General features: G+C 44.7%; 2 protein-coding genes across 5 annotated transcripts in view; one reads left to right on the top strand and one right to left on the bottom strand.

Annotated features, from left to right (window-relative positions):
• Positions 1 to 2,733: 2,733 nt before the first annotated feature.
• On the bottom strand, positions 2,734 to 3,735 carry LOC133107478 (P2Y purinoceptor 2-like). Its single transcript, XM_061216466.1, has one exon. The coding sequence runs from the start codon at positions 3,733 to 3,735 to the stop codon at positions 2,734 to 2,736; it is 1,002 nt and encodes a 333-aa protein (XP_061072450.1).
• Positions 3,736 to 7,806: 4,071 nt separating this feature from the next.
• Positions 7,807 to 21,937, top strand: part of LOC133107831 (F-BAR and double SH3 domains protein 2-like) — a 68,578-nt gene continuing 54,447 nt past the window's right edge. For all 4 annotated transcript variants that reach the window (XM_061217047.1, XM_061217045.1, XM_061217044.1 and 1 more), the window contains exons 1-2: positions 7,807 to 8,015; positions 10,783 to 10,880. In XM_061217047.1, coding sequence (XP_061073031.1) covers positions 7,995 to 8,015; positions 10,783 to 10,880 — 119 coding nt within the window. In that variant the 5' untranslated portion in view covers positions 7,807 to 7,994. The remainder of the gene's footprint in view (positions 8,016 to 10,782; positions 10,881 to 21,937) is intronic.

Below are 21,937 nucleotides of genomic sequence, written 5' to 3'. Positions count from 1 at the left end.
ACTAGTGAGTAGAATTGTAACCAGGGGTATATGGGACCATCTCCCTAATTATGCCCCTCTTGTGATGTACCAAACATGTCTAGGACATTTCTCTGATCCATCTTAGGAATGTACTGCACTGTGCACATAGATCAGCATACTCAATGTTATATTAAGAAGTAACCCTGGGCATAGAAAACCAATATGAAACTGCGTTGAAAGAGTTTTGTAAATTTGTGAGGTCCTGCTGCAGCCCCTCTTTGTAATTTTAAATGGTTCTCTATTGCTCCAGACATATTTAAAAGCCTCATGTTTATTCAGCAAAAGGGAGATTCCATACTCACTCCCAGCTCCCAACGTCAGGCAGCAAATGTTTTCAAGAGCCAACACTGAATGGCAAAATACTAAACTCATGTGAAGAAACCTTTAAAAGTCACGATGATACAGCAGATGATCTCGGCGAATTAGACGTGACCGCCCTCTGCTGAAACGCTTGCAGATTGCAACCACGCCACATCTGTTGCTTTAGACTGTTGCCTACATCCAGGTATCGTATTTTGATTTCTGTTTTCTTCTTTGCTACGTGTAACACTCGGTCGACGTCATTATGTTGTTTGTTTGATGAATTAAAACTAATACGAAGCTCGCTGCTAGTGCTTTGCCTTTTTTGTTCAGCTCTATCCCGTTCTTAATCTCAATTACAGGTGGTGTAAAAGAAATCCTTGAACTTTTCGCAATCCACCAATTAACGTACACCGCAAGTGAGGTGCGCTTAGAAGGCTAAGGCTTTGTACCTTAAGAAGATGCGAACTGGCGTCAATGTCTGACGCAAGCCCTCAACCTCAGCGAGTAATGTAGCCTACTGACAGTGTGTGGCTGCGCGCGATGTGCGACAACGGGTGACGAAGAAAGACATTTTAATTGATGCGTGACGCTCAGGGGAAAACGCAGACAAACAGTTGAAAAGTTTAGTGTCAAAGTGCCAATGGTTAAAATGCAAATGCTTTGTTTATTATTAGAATTACCTATGGATTTCCCCCCCAACACTTCGATTCAAACATTGTAGGCCTATTTTACACAATTCAGGAGGACTGGTTTTCCAAATACCAAACAATGCTATGATGATGCTATTATGATGATGACTTCATTCATTTGAGACGGTATGTTATTTATTGTGCAGTTCCTCTCCTTTGGAGAAATGTAGGCTGCTGTAGGCCTACCCAGTTCCCACCATGACCTTTTTGGATTGATATAAAAGTACAGCGCAATGTTTTTAAAAACAGAAGCAGGGAGAAATTTGTCGGCTAAGAAAGCAAAAATCTTTATAATTTTAAAATGTCATAACAAAAATAGAAGACAAACGGATTAACTTCCAAAAATCTAATGTAAAACAATATTAGAACAAAACAATATTTTATCGCAAAGCATTAAGAATGTCAGCTGGTCACATCTCAAGCTAACATCCACATACCTACAGTAGTAATAAATATTCTATTATTTACAAAACTAATAACATAGTAATAGATAATACCTATAGGCTCATCAGACCACTTTAGACCTGGGAATCTATCAAATATTATGCATTTTAAACCTGCTCATTTACAAAGGTGAATGTGTATAGGCCTACTACAAATTAAGATTAATTATCTTCTTCTGTAGTAGAAATTAGTAGCTTATCACAGACTATTTCTAATTTCTTTCAGTCTAATATTACTCATCATAATGGGAGGTTTTGTGTTCATTTCAGGGGCCTGACTGAAGAGGACATTAAGATTTTTTCAATGTAAAGTCAACATATTTCACCAGTTAAAAAGCATTCTGTGCCTTTTCACACACAGAGAAACTGATAAATGTCTCACCCACAGATATTTCCATTTAAAAGGACATTCAACACAAAACAGGCTGCCAAACTCAACATGTTTTCAGACATCAAATGAATATTTGTTTCTCTTAACAATATTTCTCAGCATATTTAATTATTCGTGCCATCCTTTTTCCTTCCCACATTTAAATTCCAAAAGTGAGGAACCAGTTTGAGCTTGCAGTGGCTAATTCGGCATTGCAGGAACTGGCATATGTTGAAATATTTCATATTTTTTACTTTGGTATATGTGTACTACAGTACATCCCAATCAACCAAGACTGTTTGTTTTCTGATGAGTCCAGGAGTATCCTGCCCATTGGAACCCATCCTCCCTGGGCAATGTTATGTTTATGGTCAGGATTAGATTCTAGACAGTGATTTCCCAAAGTGGTAGATTTTCATCATTTTAATCTAATCCCCCTACAGGCAAGTTGTCTCTCTTTCCATCCAAATATGAGTGAACACTGACACATTTTATATGGACCAGGAACAGAGAGCATAGACCACTGCCAGGCTCTCCCTGCCAACATTCACCTCGACCTGGACCCATCTCAGTATTCTATAGCCTGTGAATTATTAATCATGGTGGCTTTGAAATGCTTGTTAGGGTGCGTAGTTTTACTTTCCCCCAACAAATCTCACTTCATTGTGCAATCTCTTCCTAAGTTCACATTCTTGGTCTTTGTGGGCGCAGTCACAACACAGACACCCATATGAGGATAAAACACCGTTCACAACAAAGGAGACCTTTTGCCTCTTTGCTGTCTGTAAGTCTGTAACATTGTAACTTCTTGTTCTTCCTCATTGCACGTCTCACCACCTTTCCTACACTATGGTAAGCCCTAAGGTTCTTTTGGTGAGGGTCCAGGAGTTCATAATCCCTTCTCCCATCAGAGCTCGGTGGTGGCCGACTTCACAGTGCTGGCGTTACGCATCTGTTTGGTCTTTCTGGTGACGGTGAGGTTGCTGCGGAAGCCCTGCCCGGACAGGAAGTAGAGGATGGGATCCAGGCAGCTGTTGGCGCTGGCCAGCGGGCGAGTGACCTTGTAGGCCATGCTGGAGGCCTCCAGGAGGTCGCAGCTGATCTTCTCGTCCAGGTAGCGGAAGCTGTAGTACAGACTGCGCGTCAGGTGGAAGGGCAGAAAGCAGAGCATGAAGGCAGCCAGGACGATGACGATCATCTTCACGGACTTCTGCTTGGAACGCAGCGAGTGAGCCCCACCCGCGCTGGGCTCCAGAAGCTTCCGCACCATCAGCCCGTAGCACACCATCACCACCATGAAGGGCACGCAGAAGAAGAGCGCCGAAATGGCCGAGCTGTAGACCAGGAAGTCGTCGAAGAGCTCCTCGCTGGTGGTGTCGTAGCACGTCTTCTCCTCGCCGAACTCCCGCGTGCGCGAGAAGTAGAGGATGGGCGCTTGGAAGCCCAGCACCACCACCCAGACTCCCGCGGACACCAGCCGGGCCCAGCGCGCGCTGGCCCACTGTAGCGAGCGCATGGGGTAGCACACGCCCAGGAAGCGGTGCAGGCTGATGCAGGAGAGGAAGAGGATGCTGCCGTAGAGGTTGGCGTAGAACAGGAAGCGGATGAGCTTGCAGAAGGGCTCGCTGAAAGGCCAGTCGTTCTCGTCGGCGTAGTAGTAGATGAGGAAGGGCAGGGTGAGGATGTAGAGGGTGTCGCAGACCGTCAGGTTGAACATGTAGATGGTGCTGGACTTCCAGCGCTTGGTCCTGAAGAGGATGACGTACATGGCCAGGACGTTTAGCACCAGGCCCACCACGAACACCAGGCCATAGCTCACTGGCAGGAGGATGTACTTGAAGTCCTCGTCAAACGGGCAGCGGTAGCGGCTGCTCTCATTTGCCTCTCTGGTGGCATTCAGGCTGGCCATCTTGAATCATTCAGGCCTGAGAACATAAAGAAAATATATATTTTCGTCTTTGAACAGAACAGAGGTTTTACAGTCATTAATCAACAAGTCGAGGAAAGCTGGTGTCAGCCTGTGTCGTTTCCTTCCAAATCCTTTGTGCTGCTCTGACTCCTAACAGACAGTGGGCAGAAACCTCTTATTCATCTCCTCCAGGTGGTTTGCACATGCCGGGACATACGGCTTGTCCTCTGTACTGAAATTTTAATTGCACTTCCCGTCAGTGCTTGTTTTTATATCACTGGGGGAGTGACGCAGCATTGTCTACACTTGGGCTTTGAGTTGGCCATGCTCTGTGTAACAATGCATTTTTCTCTGGTGATGCTCTCTAAGTCATTCTCTGTTGAAAATCGAAATACCAAAGATGAGCAACAGTCCACAGGGTTGTAACTCTGCCTCAATGGACAGGATTTCATTACCTTGTGTTCTGTGAGAACCGCCAAAGAATCAGACAGAAATGCACGGCGACATCTCCATCTTCTGCCAAGGCTTTTTATGGAAACTGGTCACTTCCCTGGAAATGTCTCATTTTCTGTGCGCTTTTATCATGGAAACTAGAAAACAAACCCTCGGAAACCTGCGAATGGCCCCATGTGGGGAATGAAAGTGAGGAGGCACGCTCCCTCTGTGGAAATGTTTTTTCCAAACCTCGGGCAAGGCTGTGCATTACAGCGAAACGGCTGTTCTGGTCATTTCTGTCGTGCTGACCGCCTCTTACAGGAGACTAGAAAGAGGAACATAGCCCCAGGAAAAAGCAAACACCGAAAACGAAATGCTGAAAAAAGCCATTATTAGGATAAAAACGTGTTCGTCTCTGTTCTGTTTTGCTCAGATTGGAAACTTTAAAACAAAGAACAGCCGAGTCATAATTCAACAGTCCCTCTGATTTTTGTTCCATTGTAAAGTATTGCTGTAACTGATTTTTACTCACAGTTTCTATTGCTGGTGTGTTAATGCAGCATTCCCACACTGAGATAAACACTTCTTCCTCAGTGGTGTGCATCCCTGCTTCTATGACACCTAGCTATTCAACGGCTACTTAAGCAGTAGGCGTAGCTGCTCTCCTCGGCAAGTCACAGCCTGCAAACACATTCAAATTCCTTGTCACGCACTTGGACAGCTTTGAGTCAAACTTTGCAAAAAGGACTGAAAATCCCATTCCTATGAACGCGGAATGAAAAAAGATTTTCATGGCAGTTCAGTGACAGAACAAGGGTTTGGTTTTTGGTATTTACAGTATAAGGCAGCCTTCTACCAGCCATTCACTTTGCATGTGTTTGATATCCATCGCCTTGGGTGGTTGGGCAGAATGTCTTCTATGACATTCAATACCAGGCATACTCATGTGTCTACCTTAGTGGCCTGTTCTTAACTGTGTATGGTAAGGGTTCACTCTTTAGTTCTGCATTTGTTTAAAGTAATGAACAAAAGTATATTTTTAAGTAATGAAAAAAGCCACGGGTGTGGAATATTATTAGACAAAGTAATAGAAAAACTGCCATGGTGTGGGTTTGAATAGCTCCTTGCTTTTAAGCCCCAATTAGGCTGATTTTATTAATTACTATCATGAGACAAAGCACCAGAAATGCTTGAGAGATCAGCCTTTCAGGCCCTTTAGAAGTAACTCAATGATGAAACTGTAACAAGATGCACAGATATTAATTATGCTGTCAATGGTTTTTTGCCTCGGTTTAACACCCTTAAATTACAAGCTTAATATATTTCATTACAATTAATCCTTAGAAGCATGTGGCTTTATGATATTTTGACATTCACCAGAACCATAGCTTATTGTATAGATGTGGCCTCATACAGAAAAATTGGTTATGTTTTCCTAGAAATATAAGAAGAATTCCACTGCCTCTAGCACACATTATGTTTCACCGTTGCCCTGCTTATTATTGGATGGTTTTGGTTCAAAAGCAGGTTGAGTCTGGCAGACAAACCCCTTATCTTCCTCAGTTTTTCCAAACAGGAAGTATGGCATTCCCTTCCCTTCCACAACCACTGTCAAATATATGAATGCTGGCAATAGTCATCCTCATCATCATCCTCCTAATGTTATACGTGATTGACCAAGCCGGATAACATGCATTGGAGCAGGGATTTCAGAACTTTTTAAATGATGACCCTATGACTGCGGACCCCTTTATAACTACCGGCAACAGTACAGTGTTTTTATAATTTAGCACATGTAATCATGTCTAAATCTTCATGCCACCATATCGCACATCTACTGTATAGCAAACGTCTATCTATATAAGTAAAATGACAATGATCATAATATTGCCAGCGATATGTCATGTGTAGTTTATGAAAAATATAAGTATAAACAAAATATTAAGAGGGAAAATATTTTTAGACCTTCTAGGACTCCATTGGAAGGTCCATTGGAATCACCGGGATACCAATTAGTGACCCCATGCACTGGAGAGTAACACAGCTATGCAGGTTTACAGTACAAAATTCTAAATTCAGTGGAGATCAGCACCCAATACCCACACACCCATGTGTTCACTCCTAACATTCTTAGAGAGCACTGGGACAGAACCTGAGCCAATCACTGCAAAACAAGAAATCAAAACCGACTCACCTGAAAGTGCACAACAAAGACAAAAAAATTAACTGATTGAGTGGTGTCTCTAAAGCAACTGAGCCTTGAGAAAGTCAGCCATTTTCCTCGCCTTTGGGTTTCTGAGTTCGGTGAGAAGTGAAACTCTTTGATTAATGTCTTACTGGCTACATAAACACCCAAACATTAATGATTACATCTCTGGCAACTCTCTGCCATCAGTCACTGAATTAACTCTGACTTCCAATGACCCACCTGGTTGAATGAACAACCTCAAGGTATGGGGGAGAGAGGAGGGATCAGACTCTCACACTCTCACACTCGCGCTGCTACCACTGACTTACAAAGGATTCGTTCATGACAAAACACCATGCTGTCCGTGTGTATGTATAATATCTGATGAATTTCAGATTTTGAGGGGTTCATGAAAGCATTGTAATGGAGCTTCTGGCCAAGAGCAGATAATTTACTGGACGCCAAATTTATTTCTATAGACTCATTCAGTCAGTTTAATAACGTGAATGATATGAGACCCTGGAAGAACTTGAAAAACCAGACACCCCACAATTTCATGCTGCTAACTTCAAGAATTTGGGTGCCTTCATTTTCATTCCGTTTTACAGTTACAGTTCAGGAATAAAATTGCCTGGAGATATTGGCAGTTGGACAGATGTTATAACAAAAATAAGAAGCACAATAAAAATTGCAGCATATTAAATAGATATGTTCTCTTAATTAACTGTTTTTTAGAATAGTATAAATTACTATTATTTCAAATGCTGATATTTTGAGTGCAGCATGTTGATATACCATAACAACTGTACACCAAAACATTGTTATTATAATTATTATTATAATTATAATAATAATTATAATAATAATAATAATTATTATTATTATTATTATTATTATTATTATTATTATTATTATTATTATTAATAACATGTTACACTCCCATTATATTATAATCATTATCAGTAGCTTCATCATTAGTATTATCAGTGATAATATCATCTTTAAAAATCGTCCATGCTGTTGTCTTCTCGTTTGATAACGGGAAAGGAAATTGTTTCACAATGAAAAAAAAAAACATGCCCCAAAGGACAATAAGGGTGGAAAATCTATATCTCTGGGATTGACTGTCTTGCTGCTGTACTGCTTGGTTGTGATCGATTGTCTCCATATCGGCTGCAGTTCCTTGTTGCTGTGCAAGTCTGGAGACGCAGCGGTGAACAAAAATGTTTATGAAAAAAAGGGGAAGGTGATAATCCACCTTTCACCACAGGGCGGCGCCTTGCCACTGTGTTGCCAGCGTCGTATTCTGCTGTCCTAGACAAAATTTACTTGAATTTTCCAAAGCATTTCCTCGAGGTGTCGCCATTGAGCTGCATTTCAACCGGAAATCCCGCTGAATTTCCATTGCAATCTCGCCTATTATTTTGTCTTTGCTTGGCTCAGCTCTGCAGTATTCAGTAGGAGTCCGAGTGTGGAGTTGGTTTATCATGGCCGCCTGACCGATTCCAATTCAGATCGTACTGTTTTCCTCTAGCTTTTTCTCTACTAAGGGACCGCGAAACTCTAAAACGCTGCAGATTTTCTCATATTTTATTTAACTTCTTAAAGGATTTACCATTCATGTCAATGCTCAAATATGCAGCCTCCACCGAGAAAGGTAAGTTTTTTCTTTCCCCCTTTATCGCCCCAGCTAGTCGAAATTACACTAAAAACTAAAATTTATAATATTTTGTTTTGGAGAACATACGATCACCATGTTTCTTATTTGATGGCCCCCATGCAGCGTTGGGATGCATGTTTTTGGAGCTGTGTCTGGTTTGTGGAAAGGGATTGTTGGCTTTCTGGCTGGCTGGGGACATTGAAATAATTGCAAACATTACTGGAATGTATTTTCAGCCAGCCAGCAAACCCAGCTAAACGTTGCCCTGAGCTTCGGCGAACGATAATTAAATTGTAGCGGAACTGAACTTAACGGTGATGAAGTTAAAATGTTCTTGTCCAAATGCTAGCGAGCAAGCGGACAGATCAAGTGTTTATATTTCATACTATGATTCTCTATGGGCGCTGCAATTGTTGTTCCTTGTAATTGTAGCGATCCATTTTTGTTGACATCTTTTAAACATTTTGTGTACGTCGCTGACCTGTAGAAAGAATCCTAGCTGGCTAGCAAGCCACGCTAACTAAAAAAAACATAAAGATGTGGCAGTCTTTCCCAACTATTTCATCCAAATTAAATGATACGATCTCTCAATACGAGCTCAAAAGCATTTTGTAAGCAATGTAATACCACGACTGTAGCTGTACATTTCAGCATCTCTTCGGCACATGCACAAATTGAAATTCATGTTTAAATGATTTCACATTGTTTCCACTGGAAACGACTACGTTCTTCCTCTAATTACAGAAAGTGCTACTGATATACATTTTCTGCACCCATCCACAAAATAACCTTTTTGGGAGAAATCATATTTTGGGTAAAATTGTTTATAGTTTATTCAACGGTAAAGGCATTTGGCTAGACGCCACTAATTCCATTATGAAGACCAGCTGCATGTACATTATCACATGTGACAGTCGATTGTATCATCTTTTTACAAATTACTGTAATTTACAAATCGAGCGATGTGTGTGATTATTAGGATACTCTTGTCTCGATGAGCGTTGTGCAGCTAATTTTTTCCTGGACGTTGTTCCCACGCTCAAATTTACAATAATAATAATGGGCTCTTTGCGAGTAAACCAGTAAAATGTGGTCATTTATTTCTTACTATTTCAGTCTTTGTTTGAACAGTCCAGTGTGACGCGAATTGTACTGTCAGTTCTAGGTTGCCTCTGTTTTAGACGGCGCACTGAGATTACTTTATTGATTTATTATGCAGGATATAGATATCAGGTTCCGTGTAACCTCTCTGAATGAAAGGTTTAACAGATTTTTTTTTTCTGTTAAGCGATCAACGCTTGCCATAGACATTGCCATTGCCATTGAGACGGGTATATACAACCCTGACTAGCTTTATGCAAGTTCCTTCTGAGATAAATACGGTTTATAGAGCATTACTGGTAATGCAGTCGACCCAATACATGGAGAAGTACAATTGTGCTTCAATGTACGAAAACCAATGAACTTTCTCAACATGGTTCTCCGTTAATTACTGCTTGCTTTCCGCAAACAAGCTGGTGAGGTTATGGCTGTATCAAGGCCAGTCCTTTTATATTTCAATCGACTCTGAATCGTTCCTGTGGAGAATGGCATGGTGTGCCTCCCCTCTCCAGAAGCCATTAAGCGTGTGGATAAGGATCTCAGAATTAATGGCAAAGGCAGTGGCCTAACCCAGGCGGTAATGGGATCAAATCCCACTTTGTCCTGACTGGATCTTGTAATTTTGGTGTAAACATCCAAGACAAAAAGTGTTTTTCATAGTAAACGGTCAAAAGTAAATTGATATTTCGCTAATTTATATTTAAAATGAGAAATCTTGCATGAGAAGTCCTTACAGAGAAGCATTATACCAGAAGTATTGGTCAGTTGTTCACCCAGCCACCGACCAAATAAAACAAAACAAAGAAAAGCTGAAAAGAAGAACTGTCCCTAAATTGGCCTGTGACAGGGAAAGTGACTCAGTGGCTGGTTGAGCATGCTCAGAGCCAGAGGAAGGGGTGAACTCCGAACACAGTGTACAGTAACCCGCAGTGGAGAGCCACAGACGGCCCAGGGCCAGAAACGGGCCCTCTTCAGATCAGCATCAGACAGGGCTCTGCTGGGCTTCTGTGGGGGGCCAATACTTTCTCCCTGGCAGTCCCTCCAGCTGAAAATATGTGTAGACTGGTAAATATGGTAGTTTTAAGGCAGTTTGAGCCTGATTGATCAAATCTGGGGCATTTACAGATATTTTATTTTTAATCGGCTGATAAAGTGGGTGTGTCGAGCAGTGTTATCTTCAAAGACAGAAGACATGAAAGTAGATGTCACACAGGTGGAATTTTACAGAAAAAATACACTTTTAGATGCTCAATTTCCGAGTGTGTGTCAGTTTTGATAGTGTTACCAAAGCCAAACAAGCAAAACATAAATTGGTAACAGATAGTGAGATAGTTTTCGTTTTTGTAAAACTACAACCCTGTTTTCGTGTGTAATATGCCCCCCTGGGGCTTGCTGTGTAAAATAAGTTTGGTATCAAATCTGGGCCATCCCAGTTGCATACCCTGCCAGCAGCCCTGCAGGGTGAAGTGTAATTGGCTGTAATTTAAGTGTAAGAGAGCGTAGACTATCATGTGTTTCCTCAAAGTTGCTGCCGCACAAGGTCATTACATTACAGTTAATTTCAGTCATTTACCAGATGCTCTGTATGAGCAGTTGGGTGTGTTGCGGGGTTAACCGTGGTCTCTGAGTAACATGGCTCCTGTACGCTGTGTTGTAATTGCAGGTAAAAGTCACCCAGGAGCTGAAGAACACTCATGTTGAGCAGATGACCAGGCTCCACATCAAGCACCAGACAGAATGTGACTTACTGGAAGACATGAGGTAAACGGCAGTGTTGCGAAAGGTTGAAAGGGAACAGATGAGCAGGAATGGTGGGGGAGGGCAGAAATATCCGCGTTTATTGGAAGGAGGTCCAGATTACAGAACTCTGGGATGTGACGAAGGCATTTCCTCTGGGCTCCCTGCTGGTGTCCCAGGAGTGGACAGCTGGAAACTGTGACTGGAACGAATGCAGCGCAAATATTGTCCTTTTTTTCATTATGGAAGTGTGAGATGCATTCTGGGGTCTGGTGTTTTTGTGAGACTGTGTGTTGTTACGAGCAGTGGTGTGCAGGAGGGATTTGTGTGTGTGTGTGTGTGTGTGTGGGGAGAGGTAAGATGAGCTTTAGTGAGAAACAACAAGGATTTTCTAACCAAAACCTCATGAGGTGTGGAACACAGAGAGGGAGAGCAGAAGGAACCCCCCCCCCCCGTGTTTCACATGATCGTTCCAGCACTTCACACTCTGCGTCTGCTGTGTATTTAAAGCAGGTATTTTCTCACTCTTTCTCGTGCGTGTCTCTGTGGGCTCCAACCGCAAAGAACAGCGAGTGAATCCCTGTGGAACATGCACCGGCACTGTTTGTTTTAATACGCCTCGTGAGCATTGTTGCTATGATAACTATCGACCGCTGCCTCTACACTGTACTTACTAGTGCTGAACAGACCTGGCTCAAGGCTTAACCCTTCAGATACCAGTCAAATTTTCACAGTTGGCAACCTTTTTAAAATATGATTTTTTTTCACCAGTGCTGAGAATAGAAACATGTGATTTCATATGACATTTTCTTTGTGTTGAAAATTTTGACCGGTAGTTATAGAAATGAATTATGAAAAATGCGTATGTGGCGCAGGTTTGGTGCAGAGCAGTGATGGTGAACTCATGGTGCTCAGTGCAGGCCCTACTTTAAGGCCACTGTGGCCCGCTCTCTGAAATGATTTGCCCTGACTTACTTGCATCTTGATATGTGTATCACAGTGGGGCTAGAAGTAAGGTAGCGTAACTTGAGTAAGATTAGCGCATGTTCCTCCACGTAACACGGAAGTTCATGTCACCTACATGCCAGGGCTGTGTGTTACGTGCCACTCACTGCCTGAGGCCCAATCAGGGCCCCGGTTGCTCCTCCTCTTCCCAGCCAAGTGGCTCACAGTACTGGGGAGGATGCTCTCTGATGGCCCCGACCAGCCCTCTTGGGTATGGAGGGACTGTTTTTAACGGAAGCGAGGGATGGAGACGGAGAGAGAGGTGAGACTAAGGGAGAGGGAGAAGCAGAAAGAGCAGTGGCACATTTTGGATAGGATGGCCTGTCTATTGCAGTCTTGTACAGCCGGATGTGGGCCTGTACCCTGCTTTGGCAGAAACAACCCAGCAGTTTCGAGCTCATAGTTGGGTATTTTGCTGAACAGATATAGTGCAGAATAATGTTCCCTTTATAAGCCCAGAATTAATTGTGTTTTCCGATGAAGGGTTGTTTAGTAATTACTTGTCTAATATACTTGGATTATATGGGGTGTATATTATGAATTTTATGCCCTTTAAATTGGGCATTGTAAATGTGGCCATGTTGTTATTCTCCAGGCAGTGAGAACAAACCTGTTAGCAACCTGCTTTCCAAACATGTAGCCTGTAAATCCACAAAGCTGCCCCTTAGTCATTAACCTCAACATATCCCTGGCCTTCGCTTCATTAGGAGGGGTGTCTGCCAGCTGGGGCTCTCTCCACCCAAGGGAGCACTCTGTCAGGATCTCATGTTTTCCAAAAAAGCCTTAGTTGCCAAAACGTCCTCTGCGCACGTTTTTTTCTCTGCACTTTCAGGCAGAGGTTCGATGGTTTTGGCTCCTGTGCTCTTACCCCAGTTCGGGATATGGTCAACACTTGGGTTTGGAACCAAGCGGTGACACCAGTGTGTGGTAGTAGAGTCGGCCAATCTTCAGAGGAGACGGGCCGGAAAGGCGGGGTTTCCTCAGCTGCAGCAGGCAGGGAATGGCGGCCAGGGGACTTGGCACCTGCGTCCGTTTCAGCTTAATGCTCTGTCAGAGAAACTATGCAAACAACTGTGCAGACAAGTGGAAAAGGTCCACGGGCGACACCTTACAGGTTATAATCACAGCGGAGAGAAAGGAAAGGGTAAAAGGGAAAGACTCAACAAAGTCAAGAAATATAATAGAAATAGAAAGATAATAATCTTGCAATAATCTTACGTGCTTAGACTGTTATTACGGCATTACTTCCTGTTTGCATAGAAGTCGGATTCTAGAATCTACTGCCTGTGGTTTGCCAGCACGTTGTAAAATGTGCTCTCGTGCCCATTGGTCCAAAAGCGCAGTGTCCCTGTCACACTGGCAAAACGTGCTCTGTTGGGACGGCGGTTCGGTAGATTACGGAAGGCTCAAGTTGACCTCCCCCGGTGACATCCTACGCTCGGCCAAGACCTGGCAGAGGAATTGGGGCTCACTGCGTGCGTCCGCTAAGCGTCTGTGAGCCTGCCAAACCTGCAGTTACCTTATCGCCGACACAGAAAAGCCACACGCAGCCCAACGATGAGGGTTTCACATAGCCAGGGGCTCAAAGACTGGGTCCTTATGAGAGCTGTGTGACGGGCTTAACTCCGGCCTAGCGGTTTACGCCCCGGGCCCAAACCAGGCCCAATGGGCAAGCGGAGAGCAAAACCCCTCAGGTTTCTGTGGTGAATGTCCACCCAGGTCCGTGCAAGGGGAACTATCTTCACATAAATGGCTGTTGCTCGGTGGAGCTTGTAGCGATTTGTGCCGTGTCACATCCGAGCCGCTACGAGGCACAGAGTGAGGTGCTCAGGTCCTCATAGTTGACTCCCACTGTTTCATCGGCCGTATTGGGGCGCCACTTCTGTATCCATTTGGGACTGCACAGGGTTACGGCTGTTCAGGTGCCAGTCTCTATTTGGGCACAGTGCTGTGGTCACTATGCAGGGACTGCTCTTTGGTCCCGTGATACTCTTTATATTTGGAAGCTTTCCATCGTGGTGTTTGGATGACTGGTGTCTGGGGCTGCCTAACCATCAGGCCTTGCTGTCTGAAAGAGGATCTAGCACAGAGAAGAGCTTGTTTTGTTGAAATCCCACGCTGCCAGTATACAAACACACTGTCTCAAGCATCACTTCTTCTATTTTGGGCTGGCTGTTGTCTCTCTCTCTCTCACACACACACACACTCAGACACATACACATCACAGTAATGGGTGGCGAATGGGCTTAATAAAGCTTTTGACTTCGACTTGGTGGCTGAAGGCAGCAGAAATAGAACTCATAACTAGCGTTGTGTCTAAGAGGTGAGGGTGCCAAAGATGTTGCATAACATCATGCTCAGCCTGGCACAGGCTCAAGTTCCAGAATAGCAGGAGGATCATGGGAAATGGCAGAAATACCAGAAATGGCCAGCATGGAGGACTGCTTGCTGCAGGACTTTTCTAAGGATTTCCTGTGTGGTGTCCATTCCAACCTTTAATGATGTGACCCCTATAACCATTCTAAGCCCCTCCCTTTCCCTTTTATGGTCATTTTTAGCCCTCAGTAGGTTTCCTTTCACCTGCCTGTATGAGGAATCAGACCGCTGACATCATCGCCCAGGAACGGTTGGAGGATGTGAGAGAGGGTGTGGCTGATGTCATTATGGGCGTGCTATAATTAGCCCCCATGTCTCAGATGGTGTTTTGGTGTGAATTCCCCCAAACACTCCGCTCCTCCTCGCGTTTCAGGCGGTTTATTTAGACTGCGTAGTGCAGCTGAGGCAGACTGCTTTCCTGAGTCACAGAATGCACACAGGCACAGGAGCGGTCTGGGAAAAGTCTCTCTCTGTTTCCTCTGTTCTGAGAAGCCCCTGTTCTAACAGCGGTCTTTTAGTTTTTTCTGAGAACGCACAGGTTTACGCCCCGTCACTGTGGGTGTTGTTCGTTTCGTTTCTTCGTTGCACGTGTGCGTTTCTTTGAAGTGAGAGAAGACACGGTTGGGGTGGGGAGAGTAGAGCGCCGTTTCAGAAACACCCAGTGCTGCAATTGACCCACACCTCGCAAACCATTAAAGCTTCTGTTCTCTTTGCTACTCTGGTACCCCAAGGTAATGTCTACTGAGGGCAAAAATCCCTGAGACACTTTTACACACTCAGTTTGTGGAGGACCGGCCCATTAGTCCAGGTCGAAGTGCCGTGTGTGTGATTTGGACATGGGCTGCTAAGAGTCCCGTTTTGGGATCTCCTCAGACCTCCGCTCCTTGCAGGGGAGAGAGGGAGTGAGAAGCAGGGATTTGGTAGACAGAACTCCGAGGGGCAAGATGAAAGGCAAGTTTGTTTTATGTCCCACATCACCAGAAAGAAAATAGGATGAAATGAGCAAAGAAGAAAAGGCCGTGTTGTGAAGGGATCGTGTTGTTCTTCAAAATCCTCCCTGTGTTGTTTATTTATAAATTTAATCAATTCCGCCGTGCGTATCCTGGCCTGGGCCTCCCGGATTCTCCCACATCTGCAGGGTGGGACAGGACAGCCCAGTGCAGACACACACACAAACTCACAGATATACAAACTAACAGAATAAGAAATTGACACACACAATGCACACTTATGTGACAAACACTAAAACAAAATGGACAGACAAACCGTCACTGTCCCACAAGCTCCCTGACTCCTGTTACAGTCTAAAACATTTTAATTCTTTCCTGGCACTCCAAATTTGGACACACACGCACACACACAGACAGAGACACACACAGAGGCAGAGACACACACACATACCCACACGCACAGACACACTTCTGCTCTTATCCATTGGATCTCCCATTGGCTGCAGGGCTCTGAAGGTCTTTTGCATCCACTTGACCCCTGGCCAGATAGGGCCACAGAGGTCAGGACTTTAAAGAGCAGAGAGCAGAGGAGCCTCACTCACTCACCCTGCTGAGCACCAGGGTCCTGAGCACCAGGGTCCGGAGCCTGTGCAGAGTCAGGCTAATGTTACTGAAGCAGTGTGCGGTGGATACTGTGTTATTCTCAGTCCATGTTGACTATAAGTACAGGACGCTAGTTTAACTTCGGGGTTTAATGTACAATCTATGATGCACTCATTCAGTGTCATTCGGTGTGCAGATATGGAGCGCGTTATTCTGGTCAGTGATTGGAGAAGCAGGATGGTACAGTAGGTCTAGTCTTACACTGAGTATCCGTGGCTCTGTTGGGGTCAGTGTTGAGTGTGCAGGTGTTGAGCGCAGGGGCCAGACACCGCATTGGGGTTTGTGTCGAGAGGTGCTCCTCGCCGGCAGGGTGATGTCACGCGCCCAGCAGCGCCCCCGATCCTTTCCGCTCAGATAAACTCCGGAGCAGAGAGCTCACACGGTATCCGGGCCTTCAAAGCCGTCCAGACGCTCTGTCCGCCTGCATTCCATCTCCATCTCCATCTCCAATCTTATCGCATCTCCAAAGCTCGGGAGCGCAAACAAACCGGAGGAATGCAGCCAGGAGCCGTCGGCGGCGTGCGTCTCTGCGTTCCTGTGGAAAGTAATCAGCAGGCGCCGTGCACAGAGGGACATTTATTGTGTGTCGCTGCGTCTGTGTGATGATACTGCACTGCCACCGCTATCAGTCATGTTTGCATGGAAATGCTATGGCTTGGCACGGCGTGCAGTCTTGTCTTGTGGTTTTAAAGGGTTTGTCTGGTAGATGCCTTTTGACAAAGATCTCTATAATGACATCCCATAATGCCTCTGCACCTGCCCTGGTTTTTGTTGTTTTGTTTTGCTTTTTTTGAGGGGAGTATTGACAATGTGAATACAGTATTTCAGCAAGCTAACATCATGGCTTGTTCTCTTCCTGTAGTAAAAATGTAATAATATGCGATAACTGATAAACTGATACTGCTTTCTCTCCTATACACTGAGTTAGCCCCATCTGAATATTATATACCAGCTACAGTCTTCCAAATCCACTCTAGCAGGAACACTACCCAGTATACTCTAGCAGGGACAGACACCACTTAGGGACACTACCCTGTATACTCTAGTAGGGACACAGTAGTAGGGACACTAGCTGGGACACAGTAGTATGGACGCTCTAGCAGGGACACTCTTGTAGGAACGCTCTTGTAGGGACACTCTAGCAGGGACGCTCTTGTAGGGACACTCTAGCAGGGACACTTTTGTAGGGACACTAGCAGGGACACAGTAGTATGGACGCTCGAGCAGGGACACTCTAGCAGGGACACAGTAGTATGGACGCTCTAGCAGGGATGCTCTTGTAGGGACACTCTAGCTGGGACACTCTAGCAGGGACGCTCTTGTAGGGACACTCTAGCTGGGACACTCTAGCTGGGACACTCTAGCTAGGACACTCTAGTAGGGACGCTCTTGTAGGGACACAGTAGTAGGGACACTCTAGCAGGGACGCTCTTGTAGGGACGTTCTTGTAGGGACACAGTAGCAGGTGCCGTCCTGCCCCATTCCTCTGCTGAGATGTAAGAATAGCGGTCCACGTGGTTTCCATGGTGATGAGATGGAAAGTGGCCAGCAGCAGCACCAGCAGCCTCCTGGCTAATTTCATTGGGAAGGAATTTGGATAAACGGCACTTAATTTTCTGGTCTGGCACCCATCCAGATAGGAGCTGCACTGCAGGCACAGAGCATGGAGGAGGTAGGAATCAGAGCGCTCCTAGTGGACAGATAATGCTCTGTGTTGTGAACAAAATAACTGGCAAATCCCTGAAGTCGGTCATGAAATCAATTTCTAATGTGCCACCAAGGTTACTTCATGAAGTTCAAGTGATCCTTGATCTACTTGTTACTTGAGGTTTACATTGGCTTTGAACCTTGAAATTGTTTTGTTCAAAGTTTTTACAAAATGTGTTTAGCAAATGAGTCATTTACCAAGTGTTTGGCTGGATGCACAAAGATGACTAACAAAAGTTGAGTTTATAAATGCTTAGTAGAAGGGTTTTTTGCATTTTAAGTCCTCAAGAAGATACACTTGTAAATGAATAAAAAATAAAAAATAAAATTAAAATGGGAAATTGTTCTGCCTGCTTGGGACTTGGGGGTGTTTTATGTCATTTATAATGGGTGTATTTTTTATTTATTTATTTCAAGCACTGTACCCTGCCGTTACATTCTGATTATAGCAAATCCTCCCTGATTTCACACAGCTTCCTTACTGTTTACTGAGGCTGTGGAAAACATGTACAGGTAAATGGAAACGGATGAAGATGATCTAAATCATCAGAGGATTACTGATGTGCTTGTTTACCTATGCTGCTGAAACCTTGGCTGTGTAACCTGGCAGCGAGAGGCCCAGGCATGTCAGAAGATGCCTGGAGTTGATGGGAGTGTGAACACGGCTGAAAGACTACTATGTGTGCTTGTCTGCATACGTGTGTGCGTGTGTGCGTGCGCGTGTGTGCATGTGTGTGCATGCGCGACAGTTTTGTATATCTATATATATGTATATACGTATATGAATGTGAATGCTGTTAATTGGTATCCATCCCACTGAACTTACATGTCCCCACAAAATGAATCTGAGTGACATCACTTCCTCCACCCTCCATTGTTCAGCATATTGCCTCAGCACCCCACCCCTGCATTTTTGCGGTAGTTGTAATGAGGTTGTGATAAATGAGGATTGCTTATAATGGCTTCATGAGCTCTGTCATCTTCACACGCCGCCTCCAAGCACACATGCAGGTACAGGTGCGGTGTTAGAGGAAGCCTGGATGAATGTAGCTGTAATGGCTCTGAGCCGAAGCAGGCAGCGGGATAGATCGGATGTATTTCTGTACAAACACGAGCAGGCCCACTCAGTGGTTTGAACTGCTCAGGATGTGTGATGTCACCTCCTCTGTAACCCTGCTTTCAGTCTCTCGCTCTCTCTCGCTCTCTCAATCTCTTTCTTCATCAGTTATCAGATTGAGACAGTTGAACATGTTACGTATACACTTCACCCACATGTTCTGTAGACCGCTTTAAATCACTGTGTGAAATGACCCTCCCGGCCTGCCCTACACCTCTGGCGCGTCTATGGAGAGAACCCCGTCCTCCAGTCCCTGACCTCCCTTCCTGTAGTTCCCTGGATAGCAACTCCATTCGGGCTCCTCTGTTCTATTACACCTGACCCCTGCTAGTGCTCCAGCCACCCTGTCCACACCAGGTCAGTTCAGCCAGTCCTCGAAGAACGACAGTTCTGATTCAGACTGAGGTAAAGCAAGTTGCGGTTTGTCCCCAGAATAAAAAAGGAAAGTTTAATTTAGGTTTTTCCTGTTATGTTGGCAAATGTCTGGTTTGTAACGCGGGGAAGTGTATAATTATTGGGTTTCCAGTGTCATCTCCCTGCCTCCCTGCCTAGCGAGCGGGTTTTTTTTTGCCACAGACGCCCCCTCCAGTGGCTCAGGGCAGCAGGGGCTCAGGGCAGCAGGGGCTGTGGTTTGTCTGTGTGGGACCCTTTCTCCGCCGCTTCATACCGCCAGTTTCTTCGTAACCACCGCCTCATTCACAAATACCACCCGCTCCATGGGAAAGCGTTTCAGTGTTTGCGCGCGCGTGTGTGTGTGTGTGTGTGTGTGTGTGTGTGTGTGTGTGTGTGTGTGTGAGACGATCGGAAGAAGAGCAGCAGCAGGACTGCTGTGGAATCTGAGCGGGCTCGCCCTCTTGACACTTGACCTCTGGCCTCCTGACCTTTTGCGGTTGCCGCTTCCTGCGAAGTGGGCTTGTGGGAATGTAGTGGGGGGGGGGGTGCCCAGAAAAGCACACAGGAGAGCTTGCACGTCATGGCCTGTCTGAGCACTGTAAAACTCAACGACCTTCATTAGACGGCTTATAAAGCAGGAAACTTCCATAACGGAGACTCCCCTCCACTCTCCCACAGCTGCAAACCAGCGCCATGCTAGAACAGTGCTCTGCCTTCCTCTTATCTCAGAACTGTAAAAACACACTCCCCTTTCATAGGGAGGATACAGGCCTATTCCCCTAAACTGTGTAAAACTCAGTGCCAGCCCGTTACAGTGCCCGCTGTAGAAGGGTAGATGTAAGCCGTCATCCTACGCTTGTAAAAATTACAGTTCCTCACTAAGGCCCACCAGAACGGCCCAGGAGACCACATGGGGTGTGGGATCCCTCTCATTACAGAGAGAAACACGCCCATGGGAATCCACTGACATGGTGATTTTCATTCTGTGGTAAGAGGTTTTCACAAAGCCAGGCAGACGTGAGAATGAGCGACCTTCAGCTCTTGGACTTGCAGAAAGGCAATGTACACGGAGCGGGATGAGAAATGAAACGGGACGTGGCAGTGAGGGGTTTTTTTTTGTGACTCTTTAAAGTTCCCCTTTAAAGGAAGTGCTTATCAGAGGATAAGCGCACTTTGCAGGGCTTCTTCACATAAACGGTTGTTCTTCTGCTCTTAGTCTTCTTCTTTTCTGATGTGGGAAATCCTGAGGATGCAGCTGCCTTACACACCTGTGTGTCTGCGTGGCCTCTACAGTGGCCTTTCGATGTGTGTGTGTGTGTGTGTGTGTGTGTGTGTGTGTGAGGAGAGAGAGAGTGAAAGATGAGAGAAACGGAAGCTCAAATGTACCGTGACCAGGAAACCTCAGTATCAAGTCATTTGTCATGTCTTGGATTCTTTTTCCCAGCCATTTGTGAATTTGTTAAATTTTTTTTATTTTACAGCATACTTTAACGTAGAACACTGGAACTTCACAAATGTCTATCCCTGGTAAACATTATAGAAAATTTAAATGCTTTTCTATATTTTTATGAAAGCAGGCTATGTATGGATTCTGGTGTTGTTTTGAAGAGGTAAATGTTGATGAATAAGATTTAACTGGAGAATACTTTTCAGTATATGTGAGGAAAGAGCAAATTTTTTGGGTGTGACTGCATGCTTCCCACCCACCGATAGTAACAGCACCCTGCTCTCTGATAAAGCTCTGTGCTCACAGAAATATGTTGACAAGAATAGATATCCTTTTAAATACCTGTGTAGGTATGCAAAGCCTCACCATTATCAAGTCATTATCACCATTATCTTATCGGAGCCTTTTGCGCAAATTCAGCCTCCCTTTTTAGCCTGGGATTGATTTGAGGCGGACCTGGTTTCCTGTTGATATGATGCTCAATTGAGTACAGCTTCGCTAATGGATGGAGGACTTGCATTGGCAGGGCTTTGCCCTTCTCATCCTGCATTACTGACTGTCTCCGTCTAGCAGGCGCCTGTGTAACCCCGTCTGGTGTATGAAGCACAGTCCTCTGGGCTGCAAAGAGGAAAGAAGAGCCCACAACAGTATAAAGGGACTACAAATATGTCTGGACATGAAAGGCGAGAAGAGGCTGTTCGCAGGAACGAAACCTGCCAGGAAAGCTTTACCTCATGGCAATTGCAAAATGGAGTTGACAGATCAGATTAGGCTGGTCAAAATTAAACCGTCGTCCTTGTTTCTGTATTTTAAAGCACCGAGGTGGTATGCCTTGTCTACCGTTATTTTACGCTTAATTAAAGTTTATAGCTAATATATAAACCACTTGGGGAACTACCCTGGGAAAGATTTTTCTGTCCTTATTAATACCAGCCTCAATCTGGGCAGATGAGCAGAACATCTTCACTGCAAGTAGAGATGGAATTTTTAACCTTGAACAGTAATATTGGTTCCATAAAGCACAGGGACTTTCTTATTACACCGTCCCATTATTTTGTTTGCACATTTTAATTTTATTTGCTTGCTTCCCAAGATATTGCATGAAGGACATCAAAAGCACATTTACTAGTAAAGAGCATAGTCTCTATTTCTAAAGCAGTTGTGACTCTGGAATGTAATATATCTAAACCATATCTATGTTCTCATAAGACAGGGTAGTTTCATGCTAATCTGACTGAACTTTGACTGATATAGTAATTCCTTGCCTATGTTTAGAATTGCCGTGGCTGATAAGGGTGTTCTTTGACTCTTGCCATTTCCTCTCCATAAGGCCATTTTGAAGGTTACAGTCTGCCAATGCTTCTCTTGCGTAAAACATAAACTTTATTGTGTGTGTTCCTGCATGTACATATGTGGGAGAATA

The sequence above is a fragment of the Conger conger genome, chromosome 13, assembly GCF_963514075.1.
Source record: "Conger conger chromosome 13, fConCon1.1, whole genome shotgun sequence".
In the NCBI taxonomy this organism is placed as follows: domain Eukaryota; kingdom Metazoa; phylum Chordata; class Actinopteri; order Anguilliformes; family Congridae; genus Conger; species Conger conger.
Note: the sequence above shows the minus strand (reverse complement) of the source record. Positions and strands in the feature narration are given on the sequence as shown.